The 15,940-nt window shown below is 51.5% G+C and overlaps 1 protein-coding gene across 3 annotated transcripts; it reads left to right on the top strand.

The window, feature by feature from the left end:
- Positions 1-1,422: 1,422 nt before the first annotated feature.
- POPDC2 (popeye domain cAMP effector 2) lies at positions 1,423-13,722 on the top strand. Of its 3 annotated transcripts, none has more exons than XM_074853296.1 (4): positions 1,423-1,967; positions 4,349-4,457; positions 7,753-8,260; positions 13,268-13,722. In XM_074853296.1, exons 1-3 carry the CDS (start codon positions 1,423-1,425, stop codon positions 8,212-8,214), a joined length of 1,116 nt encoding a protein of 371 aa, XP_074709397.1. In that variant the 3' UTR covers positions 8,215-8,260; positions 13,268-13,722. The 3 variants fall into 3 exon arrangements, with proteins under 3 accessions (XP_074709397.1, XP_074709404.1, XP_074709413.1); XM_074853303.1 differs by lacking the exon at positions 13,268-13,722 and adding an exon at positions 9,803-10,369; XM_074853312.1 differs by having other exon boundaries at positions 1,432-1,967; positions 7,753-8,122.
- The last annotated feature ends 2,218 nt before the right edge of the window (positions 13,723-15,940 follow it).

Here is a 15,940-nt window from a genome sequence, read left to right as displayed (position 1 = left end):
GCAGGGCAGCTGCAAGCTCGGCCTGAAACATGAGCACCCTTGAAACCCTACCTCTACTCCACTGACCCAGGCAGGCTGACTTCAGACTCTCGTCCGACCGTGCGGGTTGCGTCAATGCCTGAAATGCAACTGCTTCCTGGCAGCGGGGCAGATCCTGCCGCTGTGTTACTCGAAGCAGGGGAGAAATTGCATTTATGCATCTTTTCGGTAGCTGACCGCGGAAGACTGAACTCAGCGGGTCCCTCTCGTGCCTGTGTCCCGGGTTACCCCAGCAGAAAGTGTTTGCTTTCCTCTGTGTGCTAAATGAAGGTCTGGGGGGTTCCAAATAGCTGTAAAAAAAGCAAAAATGTGAGATGACGTTTCCCAAGGATGCCTCCCAACAGAGCCCATTGGGGTGGGAGAATCCTAGGGTGGGAGAATCCTCCCTGAACTAGGATTTCCCCGCAAAGCACGCTTCCAAGTGTTGCACTCCCAAAGTTTTAGGCAGGATAGTCCCCTTTGTGACAGATGAAGCTGGCTCCCAGTGCCTCGTTTACTCGAGCTTTATCCCTTCCCATCGCAACTGTCTGTCCATGCAGAGCTTTACCTTGTGCCCCTTGGTCTGAAACGCCCTACGAGTTGGAGCTCCCTGGAGCAAGGGGAGGCTGTGCTGCAGGGCCTGGAAAGCATTTCTCGAGAACCAGCCTCTCTTTTGCCAAGTCCCTGCCACTGCTACAAGTCGCAGCGGGAGAAGGGGGTGACATTTTTCCTTTTTTGTGCTGGGCGAAAGTCACTCTCTTGCAGGAGCGCAGAGCGGTGTGGAGCCCCGCGCGTGGCCGGAGCTGGGTGTGATAAGCTGGTTGTTTTCCCCTCTCCTTTCCCCGCCTCGCGCTGCGCCGGGCTTATCTGGCCGCCTGAGTTATGTTAAGTAGCGGGTGCATGCTTGCTCTCTGTTCTCCTCGCTGCTTTTGCTCCTTGGATTTCAATTCCAAACATGGTTATCCATTTGGGGTCTCTCTCCTTTCCGCTGCCAAGTGATACACATTCCACACTCAACACCAGCTCCCTCCACTGCTCTCTCACGGTCGCTCTTTCCATTTGCCGGAGGGCAGGCGAGAGAGGCAGCGCAACGAGATCTCTGTCCTGCCTGCGAGTTTTACAGCTAATGGCCTCTACTCTTTCTTTGACTGAGCTCTTTTCACCTCTTGTTTGCCAGCTCCTTTTCTCGCTGGTGTGGCTAAGGAGAGGGCCAGCTGCTTGTTTGTGAGCCACAAAGAGGAGAAACGAGCCCTTTTGGGATTTTTTCGGGTGCGAAAACGTTCGGCGGCGCTTTAACATGTCACTCTGAAGCACGCTGCTGTGGGACCTGCCAGCGCTCAAGAGGAGGAGGAGGAACAGCTACCCAGCAGCTCTGGTTTCAGACCTCTGCAGCACCCTTTGTGTATGACAATTCCTTCCGAGCGCAGGAAGGCCAGGGAGGGTGGGGAGTGGGGAAGGATGAGCGCAAGCAGCCTTTCTTGGGACCAGGCTGTTCTCCAGCCTCCGGTGTGTGATGCCTGGAAGGAGGTTATGGAGGGAGCAGCCTACCACCTGGCCAGCTGCATCGTCCTCCTGGGTTACATGGGGGGAAGTGGCATCTTTGGGTCCCTCTATATCTTTGGCCTCCTGGCCCCAGGCTACTTCTGCTATGCCCTGTGGGGCTGGCTGAGCGCCTGCGGGCTGGATATCTTCGTCTGGAACATGCTGCTCGCCCTTGCCTGCTTGCTTCAGCTGGCTCACCTGGTTTACCGGCTCCGCAGAGACACCATCCCGGAAGAGTTTGACCTCCTCTACAAGACCATGTACCTGCCCTTGCAGGTGCCCCTGGAAGTCTACAAAGAAATTGTGAAGTGCTGCGAAGAGCAAGTGCAGTCGCTAGTCAGAGACCAGAATTATGCAGTGGAGGGCAAGACGCCCATTGACCGCCTGTCGTTGCTGCTGTCTGGCAGGTAAGGGCTCTCCGGTTTCTGGACAAAGTCTGACAGCAAAAGCCTGGTGGCTTATTATTGAATTTTCACCCTCTTAGAAACTGGGGTGAGGACTGTTTCCTTCCTCTGAAAGGGCTTTGAGATATGCACCTGTTTGTTGGGGAGGGGGGTAATTTGCTTTTGGGGGTTGTTTTTGTTTTCTTTTGTTTTCCTAAGTTAGAATATTTCAGGGAACAGTTTGCAGAATCAAGCTATGCGCGGTGAAGCGGCCAGCTCAGCCTTGCCTGTGATACTGCTGGGGAATCCTTACCTCTTTCTCTGTCATTTTAAAGTGATCTTATTTCTGATGGGAGCAGACTGGCCATGAGAGTGTTTCTCAAGGCAGGAAGGCAGTGTGCCTGGACCTGTGGTCTCGGGGGGGTACCAGACATACCTCTGTGATGCGAAGGGCTGTGCACCCAGTACACCAAGTCCTCAGTTCACCTTCTCTCCCTGGCCAGAAGTGTTCAGGAAGAGATTCCACCCCTGTTTCCAACACATTAACCCTCAGGGCTCTGAAATTTTTCACTTTGAGAGTCATTTTGTAAAAAGAGAGAGCGCTTTCCTGTGGTGGATCCTGCCTCATCAGGCCTCTTTCTTTCCCTGTGCTGTCATGCATTCATGATGTTCCTTCCTCTGGACCACCAAGGAGGACCTCAGGGACCTCTAGGTAGTCGCACTGGGGGTTTGATTATTGAGTGAACTGTGCTGATGGAGTGTTGGCATTTGTTCACCTGAGATCCTGTGGCATGCCTTTATAAGCATAGCTCTTAATGAGCTGCAAAATCCAAATGCATGCAAATAGTAATGATATTGGCTTCCCAGCTGCTGCCAGGCACTTGGCACTAATGTCGCGTGAGAGTGGGAAAGGTAGGAGATCTGTAAATGGGAGCAGTGCTGAGCTGTAGGGTGTGTCACAAAGGTTTTCCTTTGGGAAGACAAGCCCAGCATCACCTGGGACTCATGTTTTACTGCGGTGGTCCACCCTCTCTGGTGAGGGTGAGGGGGGGGTGTGTAAAGAAGAAGGGTTGTACTTCCTTTTCTTGGTGTTTGTCCATTTTCTAGGATGTGTTAAGAGCATCCTGGGACCACTGAACAGTGTTGAATGGCAAAGCACTGGGAGGAAATTGGGTACATGTTTCCATTAGGTGTCTTTCCCCTTACCAGATGTCTGTGCTGAGCAGCTTGCTGTAAAGTTTACCATATCCACAAGTCACGTTTGTGGAGAAGAGTCTGTGCTGGTTTGCCCTGCACTGGATAATCTGATGCTGCTCGGTGGACAGGAAGGTGCTGCAACAGTAAGCCAGTGCTGGCGGGGTAGTTGTCTGCTCTTTTGCAGTGGGAAGTGTGCATCTTGGCTGGTATAGGATGCTCTGTGGAGATGGGATTTGATTTGCATTTCCTGCTGCCATTCTATTGCTTTGTGAGGTCCTTGCTGACCCAGCAGAGCATTGCTAATATAGTGGTGCCCCCCCTTAAACTGAACAATAAGGGGGGCTTGGAAGTGCAGAGCATGCCTAGATCAGGAAACCTGCCTTGCAATCCCTGACCCTTCCAGGCAGCACTCCCAGCTGACTGAAAGCCAACGGTGAACTGAGGCTTGTAACTCCTGAAAGCAAGAATTGCCTTTGAGCAACGTACAACGGGGGGAACATGGTGATAGGGAGGCAAGAGACCCCAAATCTGGTGGTGCAGCACTACGAGTAGAGCTCCAGAGTGCCCTGGCATTGCCCCAGGCCTGTGCAGCTCTCCTCTGCTCCCACAGCAGAGCTGGGTGCAAGTTCAACCTTGACATTGGTAGGCAGTTGTAGTAGAAGTAGGGGAAAGGGATACTTGGGAGGCCAAGAGAGATTGAATCGTAATGTGCAGCAGGAGCTCACAGTGTGATGTGTCGGGAACAATGGCCAGTGGGATTTTGGGGGGTTCTGGGTGTAACAGCTTCCCAGCATCAAGACAGGGAATGCCTGTGTGCAACCCTGGGGACAGGAAAAAGATGCAAGTACGAAGAGCCACAGGCTGCCTTAGAAGTACCTGAAAAGCAGCAGCAGACTTGCAGGCTGAGAAGTCCTGGTTTAGGATCAAGCATTGCACCTGCGAGGGCTGGCTTTGTAGCAGGAAACAGAAAACAGATGGAATATGGGGAAGTGGAGCAGATATTGTTTTCTGCAGAGAGAGGGTGGACAGCCCCATAGACTGGAGCATCTGCAGCCAGCCCGGAGAGGGTATGAGACACACGTGAGATGAGGAGAAATCCTTTCCTCCCTGGCGGGACCGGCTGCCTGCACATTGTGTGAGCTGATCAGGTTCGTGTGATGATCTGTTTTGTGGACTAAGCCTGTGCTCCTCACTTGTCCTCTCTGCAGGGTCCGAGTGAGCCAGGACGGACAATTCCTTCACTACGTCTTTCCGTACCAGTTCCTGGACTCTCCAGAATGGGAGTCACTGCGACCCTCTGAGGAAGGAACTTTCCAGGTAACCCCGTGCAGCCCCGCAGCAGCCCAGCTTCGCTCCTTGCTGCTTCATTGCATGTCTGAGAAGGGGACGGAGGGGGCTTATTATACAATTCAAAGGAACACTTTCCTCCCCTTCCTCATGCTTTAGCCACCACAGGATGGGGCAATCAGGTGTGTTGATTTTTTTTTCTACCTTCCTCAGAAGACCTCAATGCGTGCTCCTACTACCAGCTGATAGCAGGGAGGGTGGAACGTGGTGCTCCTTCCAGTTTAGCAGGGAGATGGGCTATCAGATTGCTGGCTTTCTGCCAGCACAGCGTTCCCTAGTACCTGTGTTGATGCATTTGCCCTACACACTGCTAGCAGGGTGCATCGTTCCAGCATCACGGCAATTTGCAGCAGGGATGTAAATCCATATATATCCTGTTCCTCAAAGAAGTTTCTGACGATGATGTGTTTGGGATGGAGAAGCAGAAAGGATGATTCACACCCAAATATGGTTCTTTCTGAGCAGAAGAATCCTTTGCTGAGAGGCCAGACAAATTCTTATTTACTGCAACTGAAAGGATTTTGCTCTTGCTGTCAACACCCTACAGTATGTGTTTGGCTTTCCTTCTGGAGGAGATCACTTAGGTCCACATCTGTCTGCCTTTAACTCACATCCCAGGACAGGCTGATCCCTGTCAGGAAATCAATCTAGAATATGTCGGTTAGGGCATATGAGGAGGGATTTTGCTAATCCCTTGGGAGTGTGGGACAGTCATGAGGGAATGATGATGCTTTCACATGAGGGCAGCAACATTCAGACTTGGTTAAACCAGGGCAACCCTCCAAATCTGCTTTCCTCGGGTCTGAATTTGGCCTGTGTGTGAAAGGGTCGTGGTGGTCGCTTCTGGAAGCTGTGCCATCGCCAGTGGTTATGGTCTTGCAAGAGGAACAGTTCCAGGAGGTATCTGACCGTGTGGCTGCGGCACAGGGCCACAGCTCGTGAGAAGAAATAGGGATGTCAGGCCAAGATAATGGGGTAGAGAGGGCAACAACAGCATGGCTGTACTAGGGGTGAGGGTATCTTGTGTTTTGCACAGAGCTTCAATCTGACAGCAGATTGCTACTAGCTCCTGAACTGCATTTTCCTGAGAGTCGACCAGAGAGAACGATGGCTGCTTGGTGCTCCTGGCAGGGAAATGGCCACCTGGATGGCATGTAACCTGCAAAGACCTCTGCAGCATTTTCTGAGCTAATTTCTTTGGAACTGAATGTTCCCAGACCTCCCAACTGTCTTTCTCTGCGGTGCATGAGGTGGCTCAGGAGCAAGCTGGTGCCAGGCTGCACCAGCCGTGCCAGCACCATGCTCTTGGCCCCTCTCCCACTCTGCAAGGCAGGGCTGGTCAGGGAGGTTGGTTGTGCCTGGCACCAGGATGGGGAGGTAGAGTCCCAGGTGGGGAAAGGCTGCAGTCATGTGCTGGAAATGCCTGAAAAACCCACGTCTGCTTACTGAGGAGCATGAAGAAGTAGCAGCCTTCAGCAGGTGAGGCTTGACCAGTCCATGTTCCTGGCAGGACATCACCCTTGATGGCTGTGCTTAGCCACAGTGAAGTGTTGCTTTTGGCAGCTGTTTAAGCCACTAGTCCCTCTTACCTGAGTAGTTAATAAAACTCTGCAACATGTCTCAACCTTATTCCTAGCATCACAATCATTTGGTTAAAAAAGTGCATGTTTGACTCTAGGACTTTGCTGGAGGAGCACATGGAAGGTTTTTCTTGCCCGAGTTTTCCCCATGGCTCTCTAGATTGAGCAGTTTCAAGTCAGCCCACTGAAAAATGGCAGAAGCGTGACTTAGTCTACAAGGAGAGGTGATTTTCTTGAGCTTTCTGCTTTGGCTGTGTCTTCTTCCCACAGGACTGCTGGCTCCCAGTGCCTGAAGGACTTGGGTTTCAGGGTTGGCACTTTCCCCCAGAAGGCTGAATTATGGGCTCTGCCAGTGCTGGGGGCGATTCATGAGCGAAATCTGTCCTGGTTAGGAGGCAGGTTTTCTTATTACATCTCACTTAATCCCTCACAAGAAGCAGAGGCTTTCGATCGCTGTGCCAGAAGCTGGTTAGGAAAATGAGATTCTAGTCATTTTGGTTTCCCTGTGACCCTTCCTCTTGCTCACCTCAGCCTGGGAAAGTTTTCAGGTTTTATCTCCTATATTTCTTTCATAAGGCAGCTGCCTGCATGGCAGTGGCATTGAATATCAAACCCAAGGACACACACATGCAGCCAAGCCGTTTTCAGCTTCCCAGTGGCCCTCTGCCATGGTGGCTGGCCAAGGAGACCCCTGGATATAGAGTGAAAGGGAGCCCCCAGGATATTTTGGCTCCGGCACTTGTTCACATGCTGGTGTCTCCATTACACTCGGATGTTCTTTGGCCTAAGGCAGTTTGAGCCTTCCTGTGTTTCTTATATTTTATTATTATATTTATATATTACAATATACACTCGTGTATTATGTCATGTTTTTTATTATTAATAGTCTGGTTTTACAGCTAGGGAGAAAAACGGCTCTGTTTGCATTCGCATTGGCTCTGTTCTCAAAAGCAAAACGCAACATTTTCTAAAATCAACCCAATAAAACCTCAAATGAGTTCCCTATCTACACACAAACACAGTAAAACCCTTTTATTTCCTCTCTTGCTGAGCTGTGCTGCACATCCTTCAGGGCCATTCAGCCCTACAGCGCCCAGCAGAGCTGGCAAGACAGGATGTCCCTCTGGTGCAGGGTGGCCAGGCAAGCCTTCCAGGTGGCCAGGCAAGCCTTCCAGGTGGCCCTTCCTGCACCCAGGGCCTTCCCAGAGCAGGGGTTGTGCAACTCTGCAGCCAGATGGGCTGGCAGCCTGCCACAGGGCTACCCGCTGACAACTTGGACTGGCTGGGCATGAAGAAATGCCTCCCTCTGTAGCATTTCTGTAGAGGGATAAGGATGTCTGTGCTGCCCTGCTCCTTTGAGCTGCATTGCTCAGGTGTCAACAGGGAGCATCACCTGAAAGCAAGAGGGTGAAATGTAGCCAGCCATGTGGCTAGGTTAAACAAGGACATGCCACTGATTACATAGGAGAACCTGGTTTCCGGCTCCTTGGGGAGAAGAAACAGAGGTGAGTAAGGATTTATCCCATTGTTCAGCTTGGACAATCTGGCTCTCCAGCCCTGCTGTCTCCAAGGAGAGCAGGCATCAAAGGGGCAGGGGGCCTTCCCCGGAGAGAAGCGTGCATCTCTGAGGTGGGTGAGCCCTGCCCAGGCGGTGGGGCTTACTCTGCTCCCTCCCTGCCCCACAGGTCACGCTGACAGCCGAGACCGACTGCAGCTTCATCACCTGGCCGAGGAAGAAGCTGTATCTCCTCCTGAGGAAGGACCGCTACATTGCCCGGCTCTTCTCCTCCCACCTGGGCTACGACATCTCGGAGAAGCTTTACTCCCTCAACGAGAAGCTCTTCGCCAAGTTCGGCCTTCGCTTTGACATCCGCTTGCCCAGCCTCTACCACGTCCTCGGGCCAGCCTCCTCTGAGGGGGAGCCGGAGGACTGCGAGGAACCACCACCGCCTGCCTCTGGCCAGGCTGGTGCCTCTGAGCCCCCTCCGCAGCCACCGCCACCACCGCCGTCAGCTCCGCGCCCCCGGCCATCCCGGCCCGACAGTGACCTGCTGGGTGAGGACTCCACCAGTCTTGTCTTGGAAGATTTTGCTGAGTTGCCGGGGTCTTTTATGGACTATGTGAGCGAAGGGGAGTATATGAAGTGAGGGCACTCCTGGCATAGGCACGCCTCACCCTGTGCGGGACCCCCGCGTAAGTACCCATCTTGCGGAAGCAAGTCCTTCCCGTGGTGCAACTGTCCAGGCAGAGCAGCGGCCCCCAGCCTTTTGCCCTCTTTTGCCGTGGGTTTGCTTCTCCGCAGCATTTTTTTTGCCTGCTGCCCCAAGGAATCCCAGGAGGTGGGCTCAAGCTTTGTGACTTTTCTTAAGGAAAAGCAGCAGGATAGAGGCTTAACTCCAGGCACCAGCTGCACCATGCTGTGGCAGGGTCGGTAACCTGAGCATAGAAAGCTCTTCCCTGCCCTGCCCTCTCTCCATCCCTCAGGAAAGGCAGAGAAACTGAAATGGTGTCCAGGCTGGCGGGTGGTACACGAGTGCCCGCAGAGACCCCACGGGGCATGACCTGGCTTGCCCTGAGGTAGAGCTGTGCCTGGAGATACTCCAGTATTGAGCTGAGGAAGATGTCTGCAGGTGAGAGAGCAGACAACGCAGGAGATGCTGACAGGGGTAGAAACAGCTCCAGGGTTTACAGCAGATTGAGAGCAAGGAGTTGCTGTTCACCCTGCGAGTGCTCGGTCTGGGCAGGGGTAGAAAGCTCAGAGTCCTTCCTCCCTCTGCCTGCCACAGCTCATCCCAGTATTTGCTTTGTCCTCCTTGTGTCTACTGAGCTTCGTCTCAGCCAGATCAGTGAGGTACTGAAAAAGCTGCCCTGTGTGGTATAGCTCTTGCCTCCAATCACCCTGGGTGGACTGACAGGCTAAATCTTGTTTTAATGTGCCCCAAACTACTTTCCGGTGAGTGGGAATGAGATGTTCTCTTCCAAAATGCCAGCTTACTCTGCAAGGGAAAAATTCCCGGGCCTGGCGGATGCTGGGGCAGAGGAGCAACGCACGTGAACAGAAATAGATAGAAGGGTGGCTCGTGCTTGAAATTCAGATCCAAGTGGCCAAGAGAGAAATTCCACACTGAGCTACTTTTAGCCAGCCGCTGCACGCCAGCTGCTGCACGCCAGCTGCAGACCCCAAAATGTACATTCCTGCTGCTGCCCCGTAATAGCTGCTTTCTGTAACCCAGCTACCACCCGCCAAGCCTGGGACTGGGATTTGTGTCCTAGAAGTGACTGCTGCGTGTGTCCCAGTTGAGTGTGTGTGGCAGGGAGGAAGTTGCGGGGCTGGGCTGCACCTGGGGAGACTGTTTTCCAGCAGGAATCCTTAAACATGGTGAACCATCACACTCTGGTCTTCCCTGTGCCTGCTTGGCTCTGCTTCTGGGCTGCAAATGGCTGTGGGCTCACTGGCAGGGAGCGTGAAGGGGACACCCTGGCTGCTGGCATCAGCCCTGACACGTTGGCAGTAACCTCCCCTACCCTGCAGTGCTTGTGCACAAGCCTCACCGCTGTGACGCTCTGCATTTTTGAATTTTATTTAGAATCTGCATGGAAAGGATGTCTGGGTCAGACAGGGCTTCCTGTTTGCAGTAGGCTTCTGGTGGAAGAGGCCTTTTGGGTTGCTTCATCCAGTTGCTATTCTTAGTTTTTGAAAACAGTGAAACTGCAAGATCTTCCTGTTTTGTACAGTTCTGCTTTGAGCTGAGTCACGTGCCTGTTCCTGGACTGATTTCATGCCTCCAAACTTAAAATCTGGGATGTGAAGAAACTGGACAAGGAAGTAAGAAGTATATTTAGTTTTGCTTGAATCGAATAAAAAGTCAGCAAGAGTTTTGCCTAGGTTTGGGGAATTTTTTTGAAAAAAGGCAGCACAGAGCGAAAAAGAAAACAAAAATCCTCATTTGTTTTCTAGCTTAGAAGTCTTAGGAATGTGAAGTCCCTAGGTTTTTTTGGTAGATTGCCGGAGATATGAATTTGCAGCTTTTTCAGTCCTTACTTGGAGAGGCAGGAACATTGAATCCCTTATGAGACAGCTATCCTCCGAACTGTCAGGCACGTCTGTCGAATACACGCAATCAGAAATGAATGCAGATAGTGTTGTAAATGTGGCGAAGTCACTTTGTCTATGCTTTGCTTGTATTTTGTCTTCTCAGCAGAAGGATATCCATTCTCAGGTCATTGGCAGAATTCTCCTAGTTGATGAAGCTCAATAAAATCAGAATTTCAAATGCAATTTAAAAAGGAAGGAGGCAAGGAACTGTCACTTTTTTTGATTCATTTCTACTCATTTCTGGTGATGAGTCAATACTGTGAACATACACACAAGAGGTGTGTGTGTATATGTGTGATGGGGGAAGCTTGTGCAACACAGCACAAAGCTGTTCTTTCTTTCACACAGTCCTTCTAAAACATGTTGGAAGCTGGGAGCTTTTGTCTTTCTAGATCTTGTGAATGAGGCAGTATCAGGTGTGCTGATACTTGCAGTAGAGATGTGTGATAAAAGCCCAAATGTTTGAGAGGCTGATATTTGGGGTGAGAGGAGGATGATCTTCCTTGTCTGTCAGGATGGAGACAATAGCCAGTGTAGTATTTTAATTTCTAAGGTAATTAGACAAGGAAACACAAACTCTGTTTAGCGTGTGCATAACAGTGGAATGAGTGCTTCCTTGTTACTCTGCTCACCACTTGGGTATCCTAATCACACCCCATCCCAGCAGCACAAGGGCAATTGTCACATGCAGACAGTACTCCACAGCAACTTGGGCCCCTAACCACAAAAATTAGTGATACAGAGGGGTGACAATTTTCCCTTCTGGCCAGGCACTTGTCACAGCTCAGTGGATGGTGTGAGCAGGTCTGCTATGGTCCAGGAAAGCAGAATCACAGAATCATTAAGGTTGGAAAAGACCTTGAAGATCCTCCAGTCCAACATTAACCTCACACTGACCGTTCCCAACTCCACCAGATCCCTCAGCGCTGGGTCAACCCGACTCTTCAACCCCTCCAGGGATGGGGACTCCCCCCCTGCCCTGGGTAGCCCATTCCAACGCCCAACAACCCCTTCTGCAAAGAAATACTTCCTAAGAGCCAGTCTGACCCCGCCCTGGCGCAGCTTGAGGCCATTCCCTCTTGTCCTGGTGCTTGTTCCTTGGTTCAAGAGACTCATCCCCCCTCTCTGCACCCTCCTTTCAGGGAGTTGTAGAGGGCCATGAGGTCTCCCCTCAGCCTCCTCTTCTCCAGACTAAACCCCCCCAGTTCCCTCAGCCGCTCCCCATCAGACCTGTGCTCCAGACCCTGCACCAGCTCCGTTGCCCTTCTCTGGACACGCTCGAGTCATTCAATGGCCTTTTTGTAGTGAGGGGCCCAAAACTGAACCCAGTCATCGAGGTGCGGCCTCACCAGTGCTGAGTCCAGGGGTAAATCCCTTCCCTGTCCTTGCTGGCCATGCTAGTGCTGATACAAGCCAGGATGCTATTGGCCTTCTTGGCCACCTGGGCACACTGCTGGCTCCTGTTCAGCCGGCTGTCAATCAACACCCCCAGGTCCCTCTCTGACTGGCAGCTCTCCAGCCACTCCTCCCCAAGCTTGTAGCGCTGCTGGGGGTTGTTGTGGCCCAAGTGCAGCACCCGGCATTTGGCCTTATTGAAACTCCTCCAGTTGGCCTCAGCCCATCGCTCCAGCCTGTCCAGGTCTCTCTGCAGAGCCTCCCTACCCTCGAGCAGATCAACACTCCCACCCAACTTGGTGTCATCTGCAAACTTACTGAGGGTGCACTCGATCCCCTCGTCTAGATCATCAGTAAAGATGTTAAACAGGAGTGGCCCCAAAACCGAGCCCTGGGGGACACCACTCGTGACCGGCCGCCAACTGGATTTAACTCCGTTCACCACAACTCTTTGGGCCCGGCCATCCAGCCAGTTTTTTACCCAGCAAAGCGTGTGCCCATCCAAGCCACAAGCAGCCAGTTTCACCAGGAGAATGCTGTGGGAAATGGTGTCAAAGGTCTTACTAAAGTCAAGGTAGACAACATCCACAGCCTTTCATAACTTTTCCCTTGTAAGTGGTGAAAACATCCATAATAAACAGGGGTATTCCCTGCAGTGTCATTGTTTGAAGAAAGCAATAGCTACTTCAGGTAGCAGGCTACCCTGGGGCTTTCCCCTGGTCTGTGCTCTCACCTCCTTCCCCAGCACCTGCTAACCTGGGTAATCACCTTCCAGCTCCCTAAATTCCCCGTGCTGAAGTGCTTCTATGGATCATGCTCCTTTTCATTTTCTGTCACTACAATGGCAATACTACAGTGCAGGAGGGCAATTGTTGATTGCCCAAAGTGCTGCAAAGATCATGCAAAAGAAAATATTCCTGGGAGATATATTGGCCTACTGTTCTTTTCTAGTTCCTTGAAAGAGTTTCTAGTCTGCTTATGAGCAAGGCAGACTGTGACATCCTACTGATGAGCACATTCTTTCCCTGAGGAGGAGAGATACTTCAAGAACTTACAGGCCGCCTGTTTAAAAGAGGCAGGTTCAAAGGTTCTGTTCAAAACTTGCTTTAACAGCGTATTGCTGTAAAGCTCAGTGCTCCATAGCAAACTAAACCTTATTCCTTGCATGAAAATTCAAACAACCAAAAGCCACCTGTTTTTTCCCCTTTTTATATCGCATTTGTTTGTTGCTACCAAGCGCTTGCAAGATGTGGAGCTGTCACTAACTAGTTTTGTACAGTTACATCTCGGGGCTGGCTATTTGGTGGGTGAGGTGGATGGATGGCTGAATGCTTGATGGCCTCTAATTTGGTATCTAAGTCGGTAGGAATCATTTTATACCTGCTTTGAGACCAAAAATCAAAGGAGCTGTGGGCTTCGTTTCACCGGTATCACAGAAGGTGCTTTGGAGGGGTTTGTTTTTGCTGTCACAGGATGGCTGTGTAATCCCATTTTCTCATTTATCCCATGTTGAACAATTACATAGTTTTGCATGCTAATTTAGGAGGGGAGGGGAGAAGGACAGGTAACAGTGGGATCCATGGGGTTTGTGTCTTGGAAAAGTTTGGAAGTAAGATTTATTCCTGTGATAATAATGGTATTCTCTCTCATTCTCTCCCCCCTTCCCCTGCTTTCATTTTCCTCCCTTCTCCATTTTTTTCATTCTGCAGCCTCTGGAAACCTTCTCCGGAGTTCTCCCCACCCTCCCTGCAAAGGACGAGCCCCTCTGGCTCCCACTCAGACCCCTGAACTCTAGGGAACAACAGGCTGTTTTGATCCCGAAGCCCCTCCAAGGGACTGTATGCTCACACAGGTTTCTGACCAGAGAACCACTCTTCAGCACGCACTGAGACGTCTGCCTGCAGACATGTACACTCAGGAGCACGTGAAGCACATGCGTGAGACTGTGGTGTGACACTCCAGCACCTCCCACCCCATGGCTGTTCACCAGAGCTGCCTGCCCCAGTGTGCTCCCACGGTTTGTTTTCTAGTCCTGCCCCTCTGAGGTGTGTTGGCAGCTCTGATACCAAGGTACACCGATATTGCTGCAAGTGATACCAGCCTGCTCGCAGAATCTGTGTTCCCTTTGATTTAATGATTCCCATTAAAGTCAGAGATGAAACTACTGGCGTTTGAGGATTTGGAGAGGGAGATAACACCGTTTGAAAGATTGGAGGTGATCTCAAGGCATGGAGGGGAAAGGGCAGGGGAAAATGGGATGCCTGATGGCTTTGGTAATGGGCTTGCAATGGAGAGCATAATATGGAGATTTGATAGCATGCATCTCACTGGGCATCCACTCTAGTAAGACAAGAAATTACTTTTCCAGGGGTTAGGATTTCTCATTTATGACAAGCACCACCTCTCAAAGAAGTTACCGACTTCTGGTGAAAGGTCGGTTATTTGAGTTGATTCATCTGGAATAAGAAAAGGGAGGAGCTGGGACTGGGGGCAGGTGTAAACAAGGAGAGCCTGAACCCTTAACCCTTTTTTTTTGTGTGTGCTCTATGGGGGATGACCTCAGGGTGCACATGCCGAGTGATGAAATGAGTGAGTACAAAACATCTCTGGCGTGAGCGGTCACTGGTAGGGAGAAGTGCAATATCTTAGATGAAAATACTGTGGAGATGGAAGGCCTCTTCCAACTGCAACAGGTGTTGGCTGACGAACTTCCCCAGCTATTTCCTCTGTCAGGGAATTGGAGATGGTGGTACTGGTGGAGGAATCCTCTGTCCCACAGAGCCTGGTGCAACCAGGCTGGTGGTGAGGGTAGGAGCCTCTCCAGGACAGATAGCCAGGGAAGGAGCGAGGAGCATCAGTCCCTCCATCAGCACGCACGGGGCAGGCTGCTCGTCAGTGACTCTTGGCACAGACACGCAGGGGCATGGCCATTCTGTGTGCACAGCTGGCTTTGTGTCAGCCCTGGGCTTGCGCTGCTCACACAGGGGCTGTGGCCCAGAGGCTGGTCTGGTGTGTCTTACAAGTCTCAGCCAGGTGAGATCTGTGCCCTGTGTTGCTCTTGCCAGACTCTGGAGGTCTGGAGGGGCTTCTGAAGTAGTGGGTATGTGGGATCCTTGGAACACACAGCTCCTCACACTGCTCGCCTTTGCTGTCACCCCAAGGCAGGAGAATGGGGCTGCCCCAGGCCTGGGGATCATCCTGCTAATGGTTGTTGCCCTGCTCTGCTGCTGCATTCTTGCTGCAGCCTGACCCCGTTGCCCTTCACAGCTGAGAAATGTCTCCAGCAAATTAACACAAGAGCTGCTGGGGTCCTTTCTGCAAAGGAACCCGCAGGAAATGCACAATGGAGCTGCTTCCATCTGTCATGGTGCTTTATACACCTGCCTGAAGTAGTGGACCGGGCTGGGCTGAATTACACTTCACGGATGCCTGCTGAGGTTATATTCCAGTCTTCAGCAAGAAGCTCCCTGGAAATTCTTCAGTCATGGCACCAACTAACCTGGATGTCTGTCAGGTTGTCAGAGCCCAGCTCTAACCCCCTCCTGAGCGTATGGTGGAGATGGTGTTTGTTAGCTGGCCGTCCAAACAGCCACATGGCAGGGCCCAAAAGCTTTGATGTGAGCTGAAAGCAGGAGCTAGCTCTGCAGTGACACTGGTGGAGCAGTAGTGACAGCTCATGCCAAATGACTGAGGCTTCTTTGTGGCAGAGATGCCTTTAGCAAGCCCCTCTCTCCTGACCATGGTGTTCCTAGTTCACTTTATCACCCACTGAAGCCAGTCCAGGGAACCAGAGAAAATGGTCCATAGAAGATGTGATTTGTGAGCAGAAGTGATGAGAGACTTGTCTCATCTCTAATTTGCATATGCATCAAAGTGGTGGAAAAGCTGTGGCTGGGTGAGGCCTGTTTCTATGTACGTGCGTCTCATATTGTAATCTTTCACCAATTCTTTCCAGACTACTTTTTCAGGTCTGAAAGGCTGTGCTGAGTTCCTGGGACTAAGTTGTGTTAGGTGGCCCTGTAGCTACAATGCTCCGTCCTCCTCCTATTACCTTCTGTTCTGGGCAGTTGGTAAAAGCCGTGCAAAATTGGATGCAAGAGCAGTGCTGTGCTCCTGGTGCCTGTTTCGCTTCATATGTGAGCTTCAAAGAGAACAAGCCAACAGCTGGAAGACCTGCTCCAGGACTGTCAGGGAAGGAGATCCATTCTGATTACTTAGCAGGAGTGCTAACATGAAATCAGTAGGGTCTCACTCTGAAAGTGTCTTGTAGATGGGACTAGGGAGCTTCCCCTCTGGAAGGGAAGAATGACCCCTTCCTGTGCCAAACCTGAAACACACCATTTCCCCTTGATGAGGAAAAATAATACCTCTCACCTTTCACA

This window comes from Strix uralensis, chromosome 2 (assembly GCF_047716275.1).
Source record: "Strix uralensis isolate ZFMK-TIS-50842 chromosome 2, bStrUra1, whole genome shotgun sequence".
Lineage (NCBI taxonomy): Eukaryota > Metazoa > Chordata > Aves > Strigiformes > Strigidae > Strix > Strix uralensis.
Note: the sequence above shows the minus strand (reverse complement) of the source record. Positions and strands in the feature narration are given on the sequence as shown.